At 40.9% G+C, this 16,992-nt stretch overlaps 1 protein-coding gene across 2 annotated transcripts in view; it reads right to left on the minus strand.

Moving 5' to 3' along the window:
- LOC119133027 (gamma-aminobutyric acid receptor subunit gamma-3-like) overlaps positions 1–16,992 on the minus strand; it is a 50,201-nt gene that overhangs the window by 27,505 nt on the left and 5,704 nt on the right. For both annotated transcript variants that reach the window (XM_037268664.1, XM_037268656.1), the window contains exon 3: positions 2,411–2,478. In XM_037268664.1, coding sequence (XP_037124559.1) covers positions 2,411–2,478 — 68 coding nt within the window. The remainder of the gene's footprint in view (positions 1–2,410; positions 2,479–16,992) is intronic.

A 16,992-nucleotide genomic window follows, 5' to 3' on the forward strand; every position in this document is an offset into this window, starting at 1 on the left:
AGAGATAAATCCACTCCAGCAAACTCCCAGGACAGCAGGGGATTTGCATTGTGGTGCCCACTGTTCGCTATCCCTGACAGGGTGCCGCCAATCAGTGCAACATAGAGGAAAAAAATTGGAGGAATGGTGAATCACAATCACTGTGCATGATTGTAAAGGTTTGCGCTCAGTGTAGAGTAGGCTGACCTATCGGCCTACTGATTGGTGTTGAGAACCGCAGAGTGACTCGTGATGATGACATATCACAATACAACGATCATGCAATCGTCAATATAATGTGAGGGGGTACTTAAATGAGAACTGAAAATTTGTGGAAAACATCCTCTTGCACAAAACATAAATGAACATAAACCATAGCAATAGCCTCATCAAATGCTGATATTTCCCATTAATGATTTTTATAAGCACATTGTTACATTTTTTCACAGTCATCACTGTATGTCGTACATTTTGATTGTTTTAACACATTCTGGAAAATGTACTTTTTAAATGGCGGTATGCATACATACGAGAGTGTACTATTACAAATATCAAGTGTGAAATTTAACAACTAAAAATAGTGAACCCCTTCTTATCGCTGGGGATCTGTTTCAGACCCACACACTACACTATCTTACAATTTGGTTTTAATTTTAATAGACTTACTCCTGCCCCATGCTTTAAACTCATTTAAACAAGTTAAATAACACTTAAAAGGATTTTGATTTGATTTTGATTTTACCCTCTGTATCACATACAGTTGTGTCTGTTTCCTCAATAATAGTCGATGCTCAATGTTGTGTTGTGGCACAATTTGGTATCACACTGAAGGCAAACAGCTGTATCTTTGGACGTACCTGTATATTGTAATATAGCATCAGAAATGAATAAATTAACAATCATAAATCAAACTTGCCTTTTTTTTTTAATTCTGAGTTGAAGTCAATTACAGCCTGAAGTGTGGATTGCAGCGACATCACCAGATGGTGGATTTCATCCCTGGTGATGCTCTGTCAGGCTTCTACTGTAAATTAATTCCGTGGTTGTTGGTTCTTAGGGCATTTTTCCTTCAGTATTGTCTTCAGTAAGTGAAATGCATGTTCAGTCAGATTCAGGGAAGGTGACTGACTTGGCTATTTTTTTTTGCCTTAAATGAAAAAGAAAACCTCTGGGGTTGCTTTTCCCCAGTGTGCTTGGGGTCATTGTCCTTCTGCACAGTAAAGCACTGTCCAGTAATTTTTAAGCCTATGCGCAAACATGGCCCAAATGTGTCCTGTTGCTGTTGTCAGCGGTCACATCATCAACAAATACAAGGAAACCAGTTACGTTGGCAGCCATGCACGCTCACGCCATGAAACTAGCATCATCATACAGGGCCATCAATATTAAGACAGTGACACAATTCTCAGGTGTTTGGCTCTACACCACAGTGGATTTGACATAAAACAAAGATGTCCTTTAACTGCAGACTTTCACTCTCAGTCATACTTTGGAAGGGACTAAGAGTAATGGGAGTATTGGCTGCTCAGATGTTTCATGGCCAAGATGCAGTATATATACTATCTAAACAAAAGATTAAGTTCATTTAATCAGGCTTCAGAATGTGCATCTGAAGCTACGATTATCTTTTTCCTCAGCTTTTAATGGTCTCAGTGAGTTGTCCATTTAATTGCTAAACCGAGCTGCAGGGATCCAGCTGGAATAATGGCCAGTTGGCAACCCATTACTCTTTCACTGTGCAAATAACAGCAATCTAATAAACATGAAAACGGTATGCTTGTTCTGCAACTTTGTTCCACTTACCGTTTATTTACCAAGTATTTACTGTATCGTGTAAGTAAATTAATCAATTGGCACTGTCTACAGAAATTTTAGGCTTTGCAATGTCTATTAAAATACAAGTGTAACAGACCAAGGCCATTTATTAAGTTCCAGGTTAACTTATTGCACTCAGTGTGGGAGCCTCTGAGGCCTCCAAAAATCAAAGCAAAGCAATAAGTAATGTTTGTGGAAAATATATAAAAGGGAATTCAACGACTTTTAAAAAGCCTTTACCAGCAATGGGCACTTTACGAAATTTTGCCAGTCGATCCTCCATCTTTTGTTCAAGTTTAAAATGATTTAGTTTAATAACCAGGAGGACACACGCTTCACTGTAGCCAAGGGTAGAATCAAATCCACGTTGCGGCGTCATACAAAATATTATCCAGCCGCCATCAGCAGCATCCTAAAGCTGAAGACACGTTCTCTTTGTGGCAAATGGCTTACATGTTTTGCCATGCATCACGGTGTGACGTCACGACAGAGGTTTCATAATTCATAATAAAAAAACATTCAAAGCTCATGACAGTTTCATGAGACGTAAACAGAGATGTTCAATGGCAATGACACATCGACAGAAAGGTAAGATCAGGGAAGTGCTTGAACTCACCATATCGATGGATGAAACAGGGCCAATGCTGTTGACATATATGCCCACATCAATGACTGTTGGCTTCACTGAAAGAGTCAAGAGTAATCAAAAGTGAGAAAAATCTGCATTAAAATATTGTCAAATAATATTATACATAATATTACATTACATCATATTACAGTACTATAGTATGACTTTGGAATGGGGGAAGCCAGACAGTGTACTCTGAAAAACATACGCAATGGAAGTTTTGGACAGGGGTGCCACCAGGGGTGGCCATTATAAATTTACTGGCCAGCACACAGACACTGGCCAGAATAGAATATATTAGCGTCACTTGTGTTTTTCCTTCCAACTTTCAATTACAAAGCAGAGTTATTTTGTTTAAAATGAATATACAGGGGTGTTGTGGCCATCTGGAATTTCAGGAAAATTTATGGATTTTCCAAAAATGGCCAGGAGGGTTGAAGCAGATGTGTGTATCCCAGTCGACGAATACATTTCGGCTAGGGGCCACTCTCCACAATTACACCTCCCTCGCCGCCTATCGCTCATGAGCAGAGGAAAATAACTTTTTTTGGTTTTGGTAAACAGTTTTGGTGTACCACCTTAAGAATTTAGGTGTTCCCATCTGGCAACCCCTATGAACATTTTCTGGAACGTGCTCATGGTTTTGGACTGTGAGACAGATATAGTACTAACCACAATGCCATTTTGCTGACAATGTCTACACACACACACACACACACACACACACACACTCACACGCACGCATAAAAAACACAATGAGAATGTGATTGAGAGTCCATTTGTTAGTTACTTAGCAGGCTACTCCCTGGTTAATGAATGATGACATACAGATGCAACGTCCTATTATATATTAAAACTTACATTGGTGTATCAGCACATTTACTTGGATTCGTGACAATATTTTTCCCCTATTTATCTCATGCGCCATCCCACTACAATGTGTTGTTTCCATTGCATTTGCATTTTTTGTGTAATCTGTGACATAGCGAAACATTTTGCTGATGCGACAAAATACTGCAAAGCCTGTCTGCAAAATATGCTAGAAAGACCAGACAAGGGAACACCACCGATATGGTGTAAAACCTTGCTGACGGACATCCTCAATTTCATAAAAAATTCAGTCCTTAACAGGTTGGTAAAAGTGAATAATTTGAATAACTTACCTTCAAATAAAAATCTGACAAGTGTGAATTATTTTGTGACAAGCAAACTTGCCCCCCACTAGCTGCATCTGGTTACTATTGTTTGTAGAAGAGCAAAGTAGAGCGCAAAGCCTCCAGCCAGGGGCTGCATTGATTCATTAAACATTTAATTAAGACAAGTGCTTGTAAATAATTGTGCAAATATATCGTCAATGGAAGGAATTAAAGTGACTCAAGAAAGGAATCATGCATAGGAGGTTAAATCTTTCAGTCTTGCAGGGCTATTAACCTATGAAATCGCCGACAAAAAATAGCACTGTACAATCATGTGCATTTTCTTTTCTACTGAGGCCATTTGAAGTTTACAGGCAATAATTATGAGAGGGAGGGGGAAAGAAAAGAAATCAGTTTAATATTTTTTGGGATAAGGACACATTTTCGTTTTTTGGTGCCTACATACAAAGTGCCTGGACTGGCTCCTATAATCCCCAATCGTCATTTGTGTCAATTTCAGCAAAGGACTTCAGAGTGGATTCATCATTTCCTAGCGGGGTACATATTTCTCGTAAAATTTTTCCTAAATAGTTATTGCAGAAGACTTTATTTTCCATTGCTTTATGCATTGGCCAAAACTGGGCAGAACCGTCAAGCTCCCAGGCCTCTGGTACTTGAAGGATACGTATGTCGCTTCCTTCCAGCGCTTCCTGGGTTTAATGTACGTATAACAAATACATAACATAACTACGTTTAACAACGTTAAAACAAATAGCATGAATTTGGGCTTGTAATATTAATTTCTTTTGCCAGGTTGGTGATCCAACATCAGGAAGAGCGGTGATTAATTATTCTGACACGAATGTGCAAATTTCAACATTCTGACTCTACAATGGACTGGTTGTAGCAAAAGATGCAAAATTGTTTTGGATTTGCCCTTTCTATCATTTTAACGACATTGTTGTTGGTCAAAGTGGGAGGGGGGACAAATGGGGGTCATCATTAGGTATTTGAGGGTGGTGTCCCCCTGTACCATTTGTGCCACTTAGCTTCAGCATACAGACATTCTTGGCTAGCGGATATAAAAAGTTTAAACACCCCTGTTTTTCACCATTAATGTGACCTACTAACTGTAAAATTCAATTGATTTTTTTTCTTTGTTTCACAAGAGGGGAAGTAAAAATAAACAACTGTTGCTGTGTGGAAAATGAGGCAGTGTTATCCCAGTGGAGCGGAAAAGATGTGAAGGTAACCTCGTAAGACTGAGTATTAATGCGGTCGGAATGGTAAGCTATAGCAAATGTTCAATGATGTTTAAGCTTTTATATGACAGTAAAAGTGGTGAGATCATTCATTTGTTGGATACTAAATCTTGAGAAAGATTTTGAGGAAATTTCTAGAATTTTCTCCAATTCAAACTTTTTAGTTGATGATAAACATTTAACATGAGTTTGAATATGGTTGGATAATTTTGCACAACCACATTCTACGTTCAAGTTCACATCTACATTGTCGTGTGGCACCATATCACACTAAGCGAAGGTAGCTTCCAGGAATGACTGCAGGTTAGAAAGGTTAGAAATTATGCTTGGTGATGCTATGCATAAGCAAATAAAGATGCAGGCGAGCTAAGAAGAGCAGACCGCAATTAGTACCTCAAAGATACTTTGACACAGCAGCCAAATCAATTAAGGAAGTCAAACAGTCTCCATGTAAATCCATGACAATATTAATTTCAGTAATTTGTCATGCTTTTCAATATTCTAGAGTTCTGTATTTCCCCTAAGTATGGAAGAATTCACAAATCTAAGAGGTCATTCTACATAACAGATTCTAGGGTGTGTTCATGTGTGTGGATCAGAGCGTTGAGCCTCTAAGAACCTGCTGTGCTGGACATGCGTTGGTGGATGCCTGCTGGGAGGCTTGGTTCCATTCCAGGAGTGTGTCACGCTCCACCAACTGTCCAATTAGGGATAACAATTGTCTTGCGAAAGGGACTTTGCTACATGTCCACCTTTCAGTTTGTGTCACTCCTCAGTTGTCATTCACATTTGCAAGTCTGTTGGTAAAAATAGGGGACGTATTCTTGATGTTTGGCCACATTAGAGATTCAGGACTTTTGTGTTATGTGTGTTTTAAAAAAACACAACACCTGATTTGGACTTGACCAGATTTGAACTTGATAAATTGGAGACCTTTTGGATGTATCAAATGGAAGCACCAATGCACTGAACACCCACTGTGGTAGACTGGGTATTTTAACAGACCTTAAAAATAATTCACTTCACAACATCCCCAAATTACGGCTATTTTCTTTTGGAGTTTTCTTGGCCGCTCCGACACTCTTTAACCTTATAATGAAGACAAGTACAGTAGTGGGCAACAAGTTCCTATTCAGGCTCACAATAAAATCTTGATTTTTCATTTGGGGTATTCTGGCACCCTAAGGTTACAGGACAATACTTTTCCAAATGATACATCCATCCATCCATCCATTTTCTGTACCGCTGTATCCCCACGGGGGTCGCGGGCCTGCTGGAGCCTATCCCAGCTGACATCGGGCAGTAGGTGGGGGACACCCTGAACCGGTTGCCAGCCAATCGCAGGGCACACAGAGACGAACAACCATCCGCACACGCACTCACACCTAGGGGCAATTTGGAGCGCTCAATCAGCCTACCAAGCATGTTTTTGGGGATGTGGGAGGAAACCGGAGGACCCGGAGAAAACCCACGCGGACACGGGGAGAACATGCAAACTCCACACAGGGAGGGCCGGAGGTGGAATCGAACCCGCACCCTCCGTACTGTGAGGCGGACGTGCTAGCCAGTGCGCCACCGAGCCGCCTCCAAATGATACAATCATACTTAAAATATATTTAAGACTCAAAGCAAAGTGCAGATTGTGGTCATTGTAGTCTGAAGTTCAATGCCACCTGAATAGCCTTTTACAAAGTAATACAGAAAGGAGACTATAGACAGGGTCTGAAACCTGTCTCTGCAGAGCTTCTTTGACATCTCATTCATGAGAACAAACGGGAAAAGATGAAGAACAAAGTACAGCATGAACTGAGTTTCATGGATCAAAACACTTCCACTAATGGGAGTAGCAGATCCATAGAGGCCAGGTGAATTCACCACCCTCCTCTTCATTTTTCTCATCTTCCTCTCAATCTTGCTTTGGAGAATAAAAATAGCTGGCCCCTTTTGTATTACAAAATTACCCTGAGCCCCTCCATTAAGAAGAAAGAGCATTCATACCAGCTTGGTGCGTGACAAATACATTACGCATTGTGAGCATAGATCCCAGCTGACCACGCAGCTCCACTCGGGGAGAGCTACAGGTATCAGTGAGCCAAATGGTGCCCTCAAGATTAGTCTCACATCTTTGGTAACCCTTTGAAAAACTTGAGTGCTGTGTTTGCAGAAGTCCAGGATGAATTATTTTGTCTCTGTGGTCTTCAGAGTGAGGTTGTGCTCTTGATTCCTCACCGACAGTCTCTCAATTGACTTGTCTCCCACTAAGATGAGCCTGACTACAGTGGTATTGTTGGTGAATTTGAAAATGGAGTTGGCGAGAGAATGGTGTGCAGTTGTACAATGAGTCGAGTAAAGGACTCGCTACACATACTTGTGGGGAGCCAGTGCTGAGTGTTATAGTGGGGGAATGGTGTCCAAATTTGACGGTTTGTGGGCGGTCTGTTAAGAATGAAGATACGCAGGGGATGTGCACCATCGTCTGTCTCGACTCCACTGACCTTGCTTGGTAGTCAAATTAATAAAATGAAACAGAACACACCCATCACATTACTATGCTACGCGTCAGATGTATTGTTACTATCACAGAGGGATCAGACAGACAAGGACCCGAGTACATGATGCCCTCATCAGGAGGGTGACTCAAGGAGCTATGACCTTGGGTCAGAAGTCATAACCTCTTACAAGGGATTAAAAGGGGGGATGAAGGAATTCTGAAGGAAGTTATATTTAAGGGACATACACATTTATGCTGCCATCTAGATGAATAAAAAGGACACAACTGTAGTGATGTTTTTGATAATCACTTTCACTTTCATTTATTGATAATGATGAGTGGGTTTGTGAGTATGTATGGAAATACAAAAGGTGGTGGATGATTGCAAAAGGAAGCACCCGACAGATGCGAGACGATGCGACTGCACTACCAAAAGTGAATCTTCACCGGAATGGCCCCACGGAGATAAGACAAAACAACTCCTTATTTGGTAACACAGCTGGGCCTCCTTGCAAACCGGCTTCACACACAACTCACCCACGTCTGGTAACAACAGAACACACACAGACACAGGCACGCCCATTTGATGAACTGTTTTAGGCTCTCTCAGGGATAGGCGTCCTTTGTTACTCTGCTTCGTTACCGTCTTGATTAGGGACGGTGTGACCCTTTGTTTGGAAATTGGCTTGCTGTATGCTATATTAGACTACTTGTTAGGAATAAATACTTTGTCGTGCCGCTGATGCGATCAAAGGTAAAGGTAAAGACCCAATGATTGTCACACACACACATCTGGGTGTGGTGAAATTTGTCTCTGCATTTAACCCATCCCCGAAGGGAGCAGTGAGCAGCAGCGGTGCCGCGCCCGGGAATCATTTGGTGACCTAACCCCCCAATTCCAACCCTTAATGCTGAGTGCCAAGCAGGGAGGCAATGGGATTTACCATAAAGTGCACTAAAGGAATGAAATATTTACAGAACATCAAGAGACCAGGTCAATCTATACTGTATACGCAGCGTAATAACACATAAAAGTTGGGGGAAACGTCAAAGCGACGGCAAGGTAGTTAAAGTATTAAATATGGTACAATGACAGTATCTCATGAAGATATCTCTGTGGGGAAGAGTGATCCGTGCGTAACAGAAGCATTGGCACTGCTCTTGGCCGGTGTGGACACAGACAGCATGACTAAATACAAAATGAGCTGGATATAACCACGCAGATGCTTTTCAAACATCATACTGATTATGTATTCCTGTCAATTCACAATGACCATTTTAACATTTTTTAAATGATTTTGGGCGTGTGGAGTTCCAACTGCTCCCTTACATTGTGTATAGTATATACATACTGCATATAGGATAAGTCTCCCATAGAGTAACTTAGGTAAAGTTGAAACAACTTTTTTGTATGTGCTCTGTGTGTATTGTCATCTCTGCTGAATAGTCTTACTTTTTTGTGTCCTGTAAACATTTCCATTTGGATTATTCCAGTGGGACCAATACATAGAACCTCAATCCCTCTCTCAATTAAAATCACATTTATGGTTCATAGAGTTTAAGTGGGCTACGGAGGAGAGTAGTTTGTAAACACCATAATCCATTGCTCTCCACAAACATAGCCACTCTAGTCATGCGCCATTTCGTGTGCGACTGCTCGTTAATATGTGAAGAAGCCCTTCGAACTCACATTACTTCACGTTGACAATGCAGAAAAAATAAACTTCCATGGTTGTCTATAAACAACAAGTCATTCTGATTTTATGACATTTTAAAGTGTTACGACACCATTGAGATTATTAACTGTATCTGTGAATACAAAACAAACCATTTCAATTTTATTTATATATGCTCTCTAAAATGTATTGGGAGCCAGTGGAGGGAGGCCAGAATTGGGGTTATGTGTTCCCTCTCACGAGCTGGAGTTAAGAGGTGAACAGAAGAATTTTGACCAACTGGAAAAGTTTGATCGAGGACTTGCTGACACCGAGGTAAAGTGCATTACAGTAGTCTAAACGAAATGTAACGAAGGCAAGGATTACCGTATTTGCCGGACTATAAGTGGCAGTTTTTTTCATCGTTTGGCCGGGGGTGCGACTTATACTTTGGAGCGACTTATGTGTGAAATTATTTACACATTATTACATTATTTCATATGTTATTTTCACACTAAATCGCAAGACGGCACTCTAGGCGTGTGTTGATAATTGTGTTGATGAGTCTGACGTAAGCGACGTAGAAGAGGAAGCAGCTGCATCTTCTATCTCTGGTGTTAGCTGAGTTGTTTAAAAGTGACACAGAGGATGAAGATTTCATGATTTCGAGTGACACGAATGGTTTGGTAAACTTGTTAGCATATTATTTATGTAATAGTTATATCTGAATAAGGGAGGGAGGGTGGTAGGTGTCATAGAGCTATTAAGTCAAATCAGTCCGGGAGGACTGAAATGATCAATTAGCATGCACATTTTTAAAAGGTCGACAGCTAATGAGCTAGCATGAAAAGTCCAGAGAAAAGACCAAGTTGCCTTTGTCATCCAGATTCAAGACAGCTAATGAGCATTTTTAACAAAATGGTTGAAAATTATTTTAGTTTTTCGCATATATTTTCAAAATATTTTTATAAGAATCACAGTCATTGTTTGTCGGAACAAATCATTCAAGTCACCCTCATGCTGGCAGTTACAAAAACCATGCATCTTTTTGTCAATCCACTCCTGTTGCACTATTTGAGTTTGTGGCACGACACACTTTGTATTCCCTTAAAAGATGTTGGTGTCTCTTTCAATCAAGCGGTTGATTACAGAAAAAAAATAGTGTTTGGAAAACACGATCTGAAGGACTCTGAGAAAAAACTCCCTAAAAATATTTTAATTGACATTGATGGTATGCATTTGCAAGATAATAGATTTATTTGCTTAACATCTGAGCTAAATGCCAAAACACTTCATTTTACATCACTCTACAATTTCCTCAGATAAAAAAATAAATAAAATAGCAGTAAAGAGGCTTATCTTCCAATTCAAATAAATAATTTCCGCCAGCGGATTCCACCAGTTCTGGAAATCATTATGGACAAGATATACAAATATTAACATGTAACATTTAAACAACACATTCCAAATCTCAACGAAACACAAGTATTGAAAGCGAAATAATTACTCATTCAGGACTAGATTCATAATCAGAGTCAAAATAAAAACTGAAACTACAAAACATTGTGTGGTGTCAGTCGGTGAGGGACAGACTGTGGTATGACATAGCAGAGGTGGATGCAACGATACGAGCTAAATTGTGCTTGTGCTTCATTGGTCTGTGCAAGAAAACCACTCAGTGTGATGCTCTGCCTTGCCAATTGCAACTCCTTTCCACTTGTTGTCTGCACAACAGCACTTGAAATGAACTCACCATAATGAATGCTTTCAATCATGACAGGTTAAAGGGATACTTAAGTTATTTAGCCATTTTCAGCGGTAACATTTTGTCTCTTGTGAATTTAATAACTTAATTATTTCCCATTACAATTAACACCTTTAAAAACGCATTTTGCCACTTGTCTGAAAATAGCCTTACGCGCTTAGAAGTCAGGTAACATCCAATCACAGCTCAGCTTTCAAACGTTAAATGAGCCATGATTGGTTGTATGTGTTTAATGATCACTGAGGTATTGAGAGTTACATAATTATGACTTGATGTTCGCTTTATTTTTCAACTCCAGTATAGGTAACCTGTTGGTTTTCTCCAGATACTCAAGCAAAAGGGAAGCAGCCACACAGCTGGGAAACAATTCCAATGCAATCATACAAACCCTGAGAAACTGGACTTGTTTACCTTCTTCCAAAAGCAGCAGCATACATTAAACACACACAGAAAAAATGTTTTGAAAGAAATACTCTGTAGAAACGGCAAGTGCTTTTCTTGTGTGTTTGCTGTGTGGATGAGAAGCTGTTGCACAGGTGCCTGACTGCATTTGGGCAAGCGGCTTTTAAACAAGTATCTATAGTAGATCTGAGAATGGAAGGTGTAATGAGAGGAGGGCAACAAAATGATCTTGCTGTTTATTAATCATAACCATGAAAACGTAATCAAAGAGCCAAATATAAGCTGTTGTCTAGCATACATTAAGAAGTGAATATTTGGTTTATTTATCCTCATTTCAGTTTCAAAAGTAACACTTTTCTTTTTAAGTGACACTTGCAAAAGGTCGAAGACAGGGGATCCATGTTTTCTTTGCTTTGGTCAATACAGTTCATATTTCTTTTTAGTCTCTTCGAAGAAACAGCACAGTATGCTTTTAGCAAGTGTGGAAATGTGAACTACCACTGCTGTGGTAAAAGGAGAGACACAGGGCAGCGTGAGGGTCAAACAGAAATCAATTAAGTGGTCATGACTCACAAAGGATTAGGAGGAAAGTGTCAGCCTTCATTCAGTCCTGGCCTGTTCTTGTCAACACATATTGCAGCCCAGTTTGGTAGCAGCCTCAACATCATGGCGCTACATTATAGCCGAAGCCATTCCTTTTCCCTTTCTTATTAGCGTAGGAATCCAAAAGGGGTTGACAATAAAAAGGGTTTTCTGAAGCTTCATCACCTTCCCAACTGAAGTAATCTGATCTGATCAGGCTATTAACAAAAACAAAAACAAAGATTTCCTGCTGCGACTGGTTTTTACCTTCTGAGTAATTGTGAAGGTCATTTTCAGTCGACAGCAAGTAGCAAAATAGATGGGTAAAAACAGGTGGATTTTGTTGTTTAATTCACACTCCACAAACAACATTAATCAGAATACTAATTTTAAGACTAGTTGGGCTGCATTGAACATATAATAAATATTGTTGGGTTTAATTCCACTTAAATGAGTAGGACACAATCATTGTGCATAAATAAATATGATATAGCAGGGTTTTCAATGGAGTACAAAGAAAAATAAAAAAACATTGAACTGGATGATATAGAAGGGTAGCGATCACCATGGTAACATAACTTTGCCCAAGATGACAGTAGATGGTGCATAATGTGAACACATTGCAAGATTGCAACCTAAATTGTAAATCATAAATGGACAACAGGCTGCAGGAGACATTCTGATAATAAAGTGCATAAAAAGTATTGTGATGCACCAGCCTGTGAAACTAGAGATGGAAATTGTTTGCAATAAAATAACACCATATTTTGCCAGTGGTAACAATTATTCCATGAATGATGCAGCAAGTAAGTAATCAGGCATGACACATCAATGACAGTAAAAACAAATTGAGGAAATTGTCAATATTTTACATGTACACATGTATAAAGCTGCTGTGCCTTATCATAATACACATACACGCACGCCACACAACACACACAAACACACTAAATATTGTTGTAGTGCAACTTCAGTGAAGTAGGCTACTATAAAACAGCTAAAAAACCTAGATTTGATCAATAATCCTGGTCAACAAGCAGCTTCTTCGTGTATTCAGTTCAGTGACTGAAGCATTTTTTCTATCAGTGTCTATGGATGTGTTTTATTATTTTTTCAAATATCTAGGTCACAGAATATCATGGTGTGGTGATGAGTCTGTTTTAATGTTTAAATTCCCTGTAGCATTAATGTTACTTTTCTGCCACTAGAGCATCCACCCCTACAAGCTAAAGAAGTACGTACACAAAACTTAATGGAGTCCCACAGATAGCGTAAGTCCTCTGATGAAACTCCTTTTAAGAATGCAAAACAAATGCCCATGCTGTCCGAGCACAGCTTGTGACACATGCAAGGTTTGACAAGCTTGTGCCTAATTTTCTAATGTGAAGCGAATAAACATTTTCGGTGATTCACATACACAACCATGATGGAAACACCGCCACCAACTGTACAGTGATGACAGGGGTAAAATACATGAGGAATACAAGAAGTTGCAAAGAACATGAAGAGCATACTGGTAAAAAAAACTGAGCACCGTGTCGAGGTGTGATCGACAAGCAAGGACCAGGTTCAGAATTTTCACAGAATTTATCTGGGCGAAAAACACAAAAGTCACCTGTTTGCCCAGAGCAGCGCGCCCTTCCTGCCATACTCTGACTCTGAGGAATAGAGCCATGACCGATGGCACTTCTGCATCCGACTCCTGAGTAGGGAATATGCGGGGTTGGTAACCAATTAATCATAAATGATGACATAACTGTGGCGGCGCTAACTAAAGAGGTGTGTCCGTATTCAACCCATGGGAGGTGGAAAGACCAGGAGGAAGGGAGTCGGGAGGCCATGCAGCGCAAGAGCCCTCAGGTCCTTGATGGCTCATTCGACTTGGTCATTTTTCAATAAATAACTCGCTCTTAATACATAAATACCTTGAATGTCCTGAAATATTTTTCAAAACGCAATTTCGTAAGTTAGGGGAATGGGGAAAAAAAGAAAATCGCAACTCATGATATGGCTCATTCGACTTGGTCATTTGATTGGAGATGGTAACCAGAAGTGGCTTGCAGTGCCCTACAGAACGCTTTCCAAACTTGTGATGTGAGCTGGAGAACTCTGTCAGAGACTATGTCCTTGGGAATGCAGCCTCCAAGGCAGACGGTAACTTCCGTCCGGTGAACCCCCATATCCAAAAGGTATGTCCAAGTGATCATTGACAATTTCAATGGTTCAGGAATGAACAGCCGGCCGGAGGGGACAGCCATCAGGTGCTGGCTGGCCCTGGAGGGCCTCCTGTATTTACTCCATGCCATCTCACAGCCTGCACCACATAGCCAGCCAGGAGCAAAGATGACCTCACTGGTGGGCACACCCCTGTCCAGGGGAAACTGTCGGGAGAGAGCTCGCGGCTTCACATTCCTTGAGCCCGGGCAATAAATGCGGGTGAATCTGAAACATCCCAGAAAGAGCATGCAGTGGGCCTGACGGGAATTCAGTCGCCAGGCAGTGCGGAGGTATGATGGGTTTTTGTGATCAGTCCAGATGATTAATGGTTTCGACCAGTGCTGCCATTACCGTAGAGCCAACACTGTAGGTAAATGGTTGGTGGGGGAAATTAGCTTGAGAGGGTCAGTCTTGTGTGTGTAATGGTCTCTAATACTGTTCTGTCAATCGCAAGTATTTTCTTTGGGATTGATATCTTCTTCTTGTGTGTAATAGTCTCTAATAATGTTCTGTCAATCGAAAGTATTCCCTTCGGAGTGGATATCTTGTAAACATAGAGGTTATGTTTTACAACAAAGTCTGTGATAGTATATTTCTATGAAATTGTCATCAGCAACCGAGTCAAATAAGACCTGTACCAGAGTTGAGTTTTGAGTGACATGGAACATATGTAACACTTGCATCCGAATAGTGGAGGATGTGTAGGTTCAGCTCCTGTTTACTGGTGAGCCTGGCCTTTAGCCAGCTCAGGACAGAAGTCGAGGAAGAGTCCTTTCGTGCCGCAGTACAGGCAGCTGGGGTCAGGCATATCCGTCCCAACTGGATGGGCCCGTCCACCGGAGGTTGGCGCCATTTTGGGTGCTTCTCAAGAGTAATGTGATTTGTGCTGGGTGAAGGAGGTGAATTGATTGTCAGTGTGAGATTGTCGCCCATTGTTCTATTGTCTTCTTTGCTTCTCTTTCTACTGTGTAACTGTAGACTACATAATGATCTTATGTCTATGAGACGGTTCAGGGATGGTCTGTCATTTCCGAGCACCAACAACACTAGACTGCTCTGCCAGATGACACGCATTGGACAGACTGCATTGGCCTGCAGCTCTATCACAAGCTCACACGAGTTTCATGTACTTGCTGCAGCATTAGAGGAATTCCATTCAGTACCACATCAGGAAAAACGTGACTAAGATGACAACAGACAGTGGTTCAAATTTCCTGAAGGTCTTTCAATGACATACTGTCGAGGAGAAAGTGAACCACGTAGCTGATAGACAGGAAAAAAGGGACTCCATGGTTGGTGATGCGCCAAGACGAAAGTGGATTTTATGATGTTTCAGCTATTACTGAAGGACACTGGCATTGAATATCAACTTCCAAGCATGCCATCTCCTCAATCTCATCACACTGCTGCTTTACTCAAACAAAAAAGGTGAAGTAAGACCACTGCTGTATAATGTGGAAGACAGTAGTAATTGAGTGAGACTATAAGGGGTGCCCGAACATCCACCCTGGAGTGATTACATCAAATGTGACCTCTAAAATGGACTTTGAAGTTTTTACAGAGCACTCTCGTTTTCCATCTGGTCAAATACTGAAACTCAGTCACTTCCCCTGTGCTTTGCCTGACTATGTGGCAGGAGCCCTGTTAGCTGCAGTTTTGCACATGCAGGGCTGCTCAATAGAGATAGAAGGCTTAGCGACTTTGACCACAGTCAAGGAGGGAGAGTGTGGAGAAAAAGCCAGTGTGAGGAGATGCTGCTGCTGTCTCTTTTGTGCAACTGCAAGTCACTATTTTTAAGGAAATCAGAATCATTTGTGCATCATTTCACTACTTAACAGTCCTTGACTTCAAAAGCTCAAAACCTCTAATATGCCCCGGTATAATATGTAGACAGAATTTAATAAGTGAACATAACACAATGTATGAACATGTTACACAGTCTTTGTTTGCATGTGTTAAACATTTTTAGGAGCTAATAATAGCAATGGCATAGTTAAATAACTTGATGTGTTATCATACTGGGCTACCACAGTACAAACGGTACTGAATATCGATAGCTGTTGCCATTGTTTCATGAGTATATAAAAAAATGTAGCTTCAATACAAAGATCTCTCTCTCTCTCTCTCTCTCTCTCTCTCTCTCTCTCTCTCTCTCTCTCTCTCTCTCTCTCTCTCTCTCTCTCTCTCTCTCTCTCTCTCTCTCTCTCTCTCTCTCTCTCTCTCTCTCTCTCTCTCTCTCTCTCTCTCTCTCTCTCTCTCTCTCTCTCTCTCTCTCTCTCTCTCTCTCTCTCTCTCTCTCTCTCTCTCTCTCTCTCTCTCTCTCTCTCTCTCTCTCTCTCTCTCTCTCTCTCTCTCTCTCTCTCTCTCTCTCTCTCTCTCTCTCTCTCACACACTCACACACACACACACACACACTCACAAACGCACCCACACTCACTCACAAACGCACACCCACACACATACACACACACACACTCTCGAGCACAGACGCGAGTGGGTCATGCAGGGATCATGGTCAGAATCCAAAGGAAATGTGACACAATAGGGACAAAATCGCAGTCCAATCTGAGGCAAACTGCTTGTTATCGACTAAGGTGGTCGACCAGTCACCCAATTTATATGAAGATTAGTCTCGAGGATAGCCTCACAGGGGCAAACATGGGAACTCGGAGCTAATAACATTTCTGCTCTATTATACCGGATGTCGACTGTTTCCTTGCTTTTCCATGCTGGAGTGGAGGAGGAGAGCACTTCTATGACGTGAAAAAATCAGATAAATCACTACATAAACCACATATGTAGAAGTAGTTTTAAAGAAAAAAAAAAAGGAGTAGCGATCATGGAATGCTTGGAACAATAAAGGCTTGACAAACGAGACAGGTCTGACAGGAAGGTGAAAAATTGAGATACAGAATAGAAAATAGAAGAATATCTTGCTAATCAGCTGGATGGTAAACAGTTGCTTTACCTCACAACAACACAAACAAAAGGGCATAACCTGACCTTTGCAAAAGCCTCAATTGCTTCTCTATGCAAAGGAGCAAGACTTGTTTGAGGTAC

The sequence above is a fragment of the Syngnathus acus genome, chromosome 2 (assembly GCF_901709675.1).
Source record: "Syngnathus acus chromosome 2, fSynAcu1.2, whole genome shotgun sequence".
Taxonomy (NCBI): domain Eukaryota; kingdom Metazoa; phylum Chordata; class Actinopteri; order Syngnathiformes; family Syngnathidae; genus Syngnathus; species Syngnathus acus.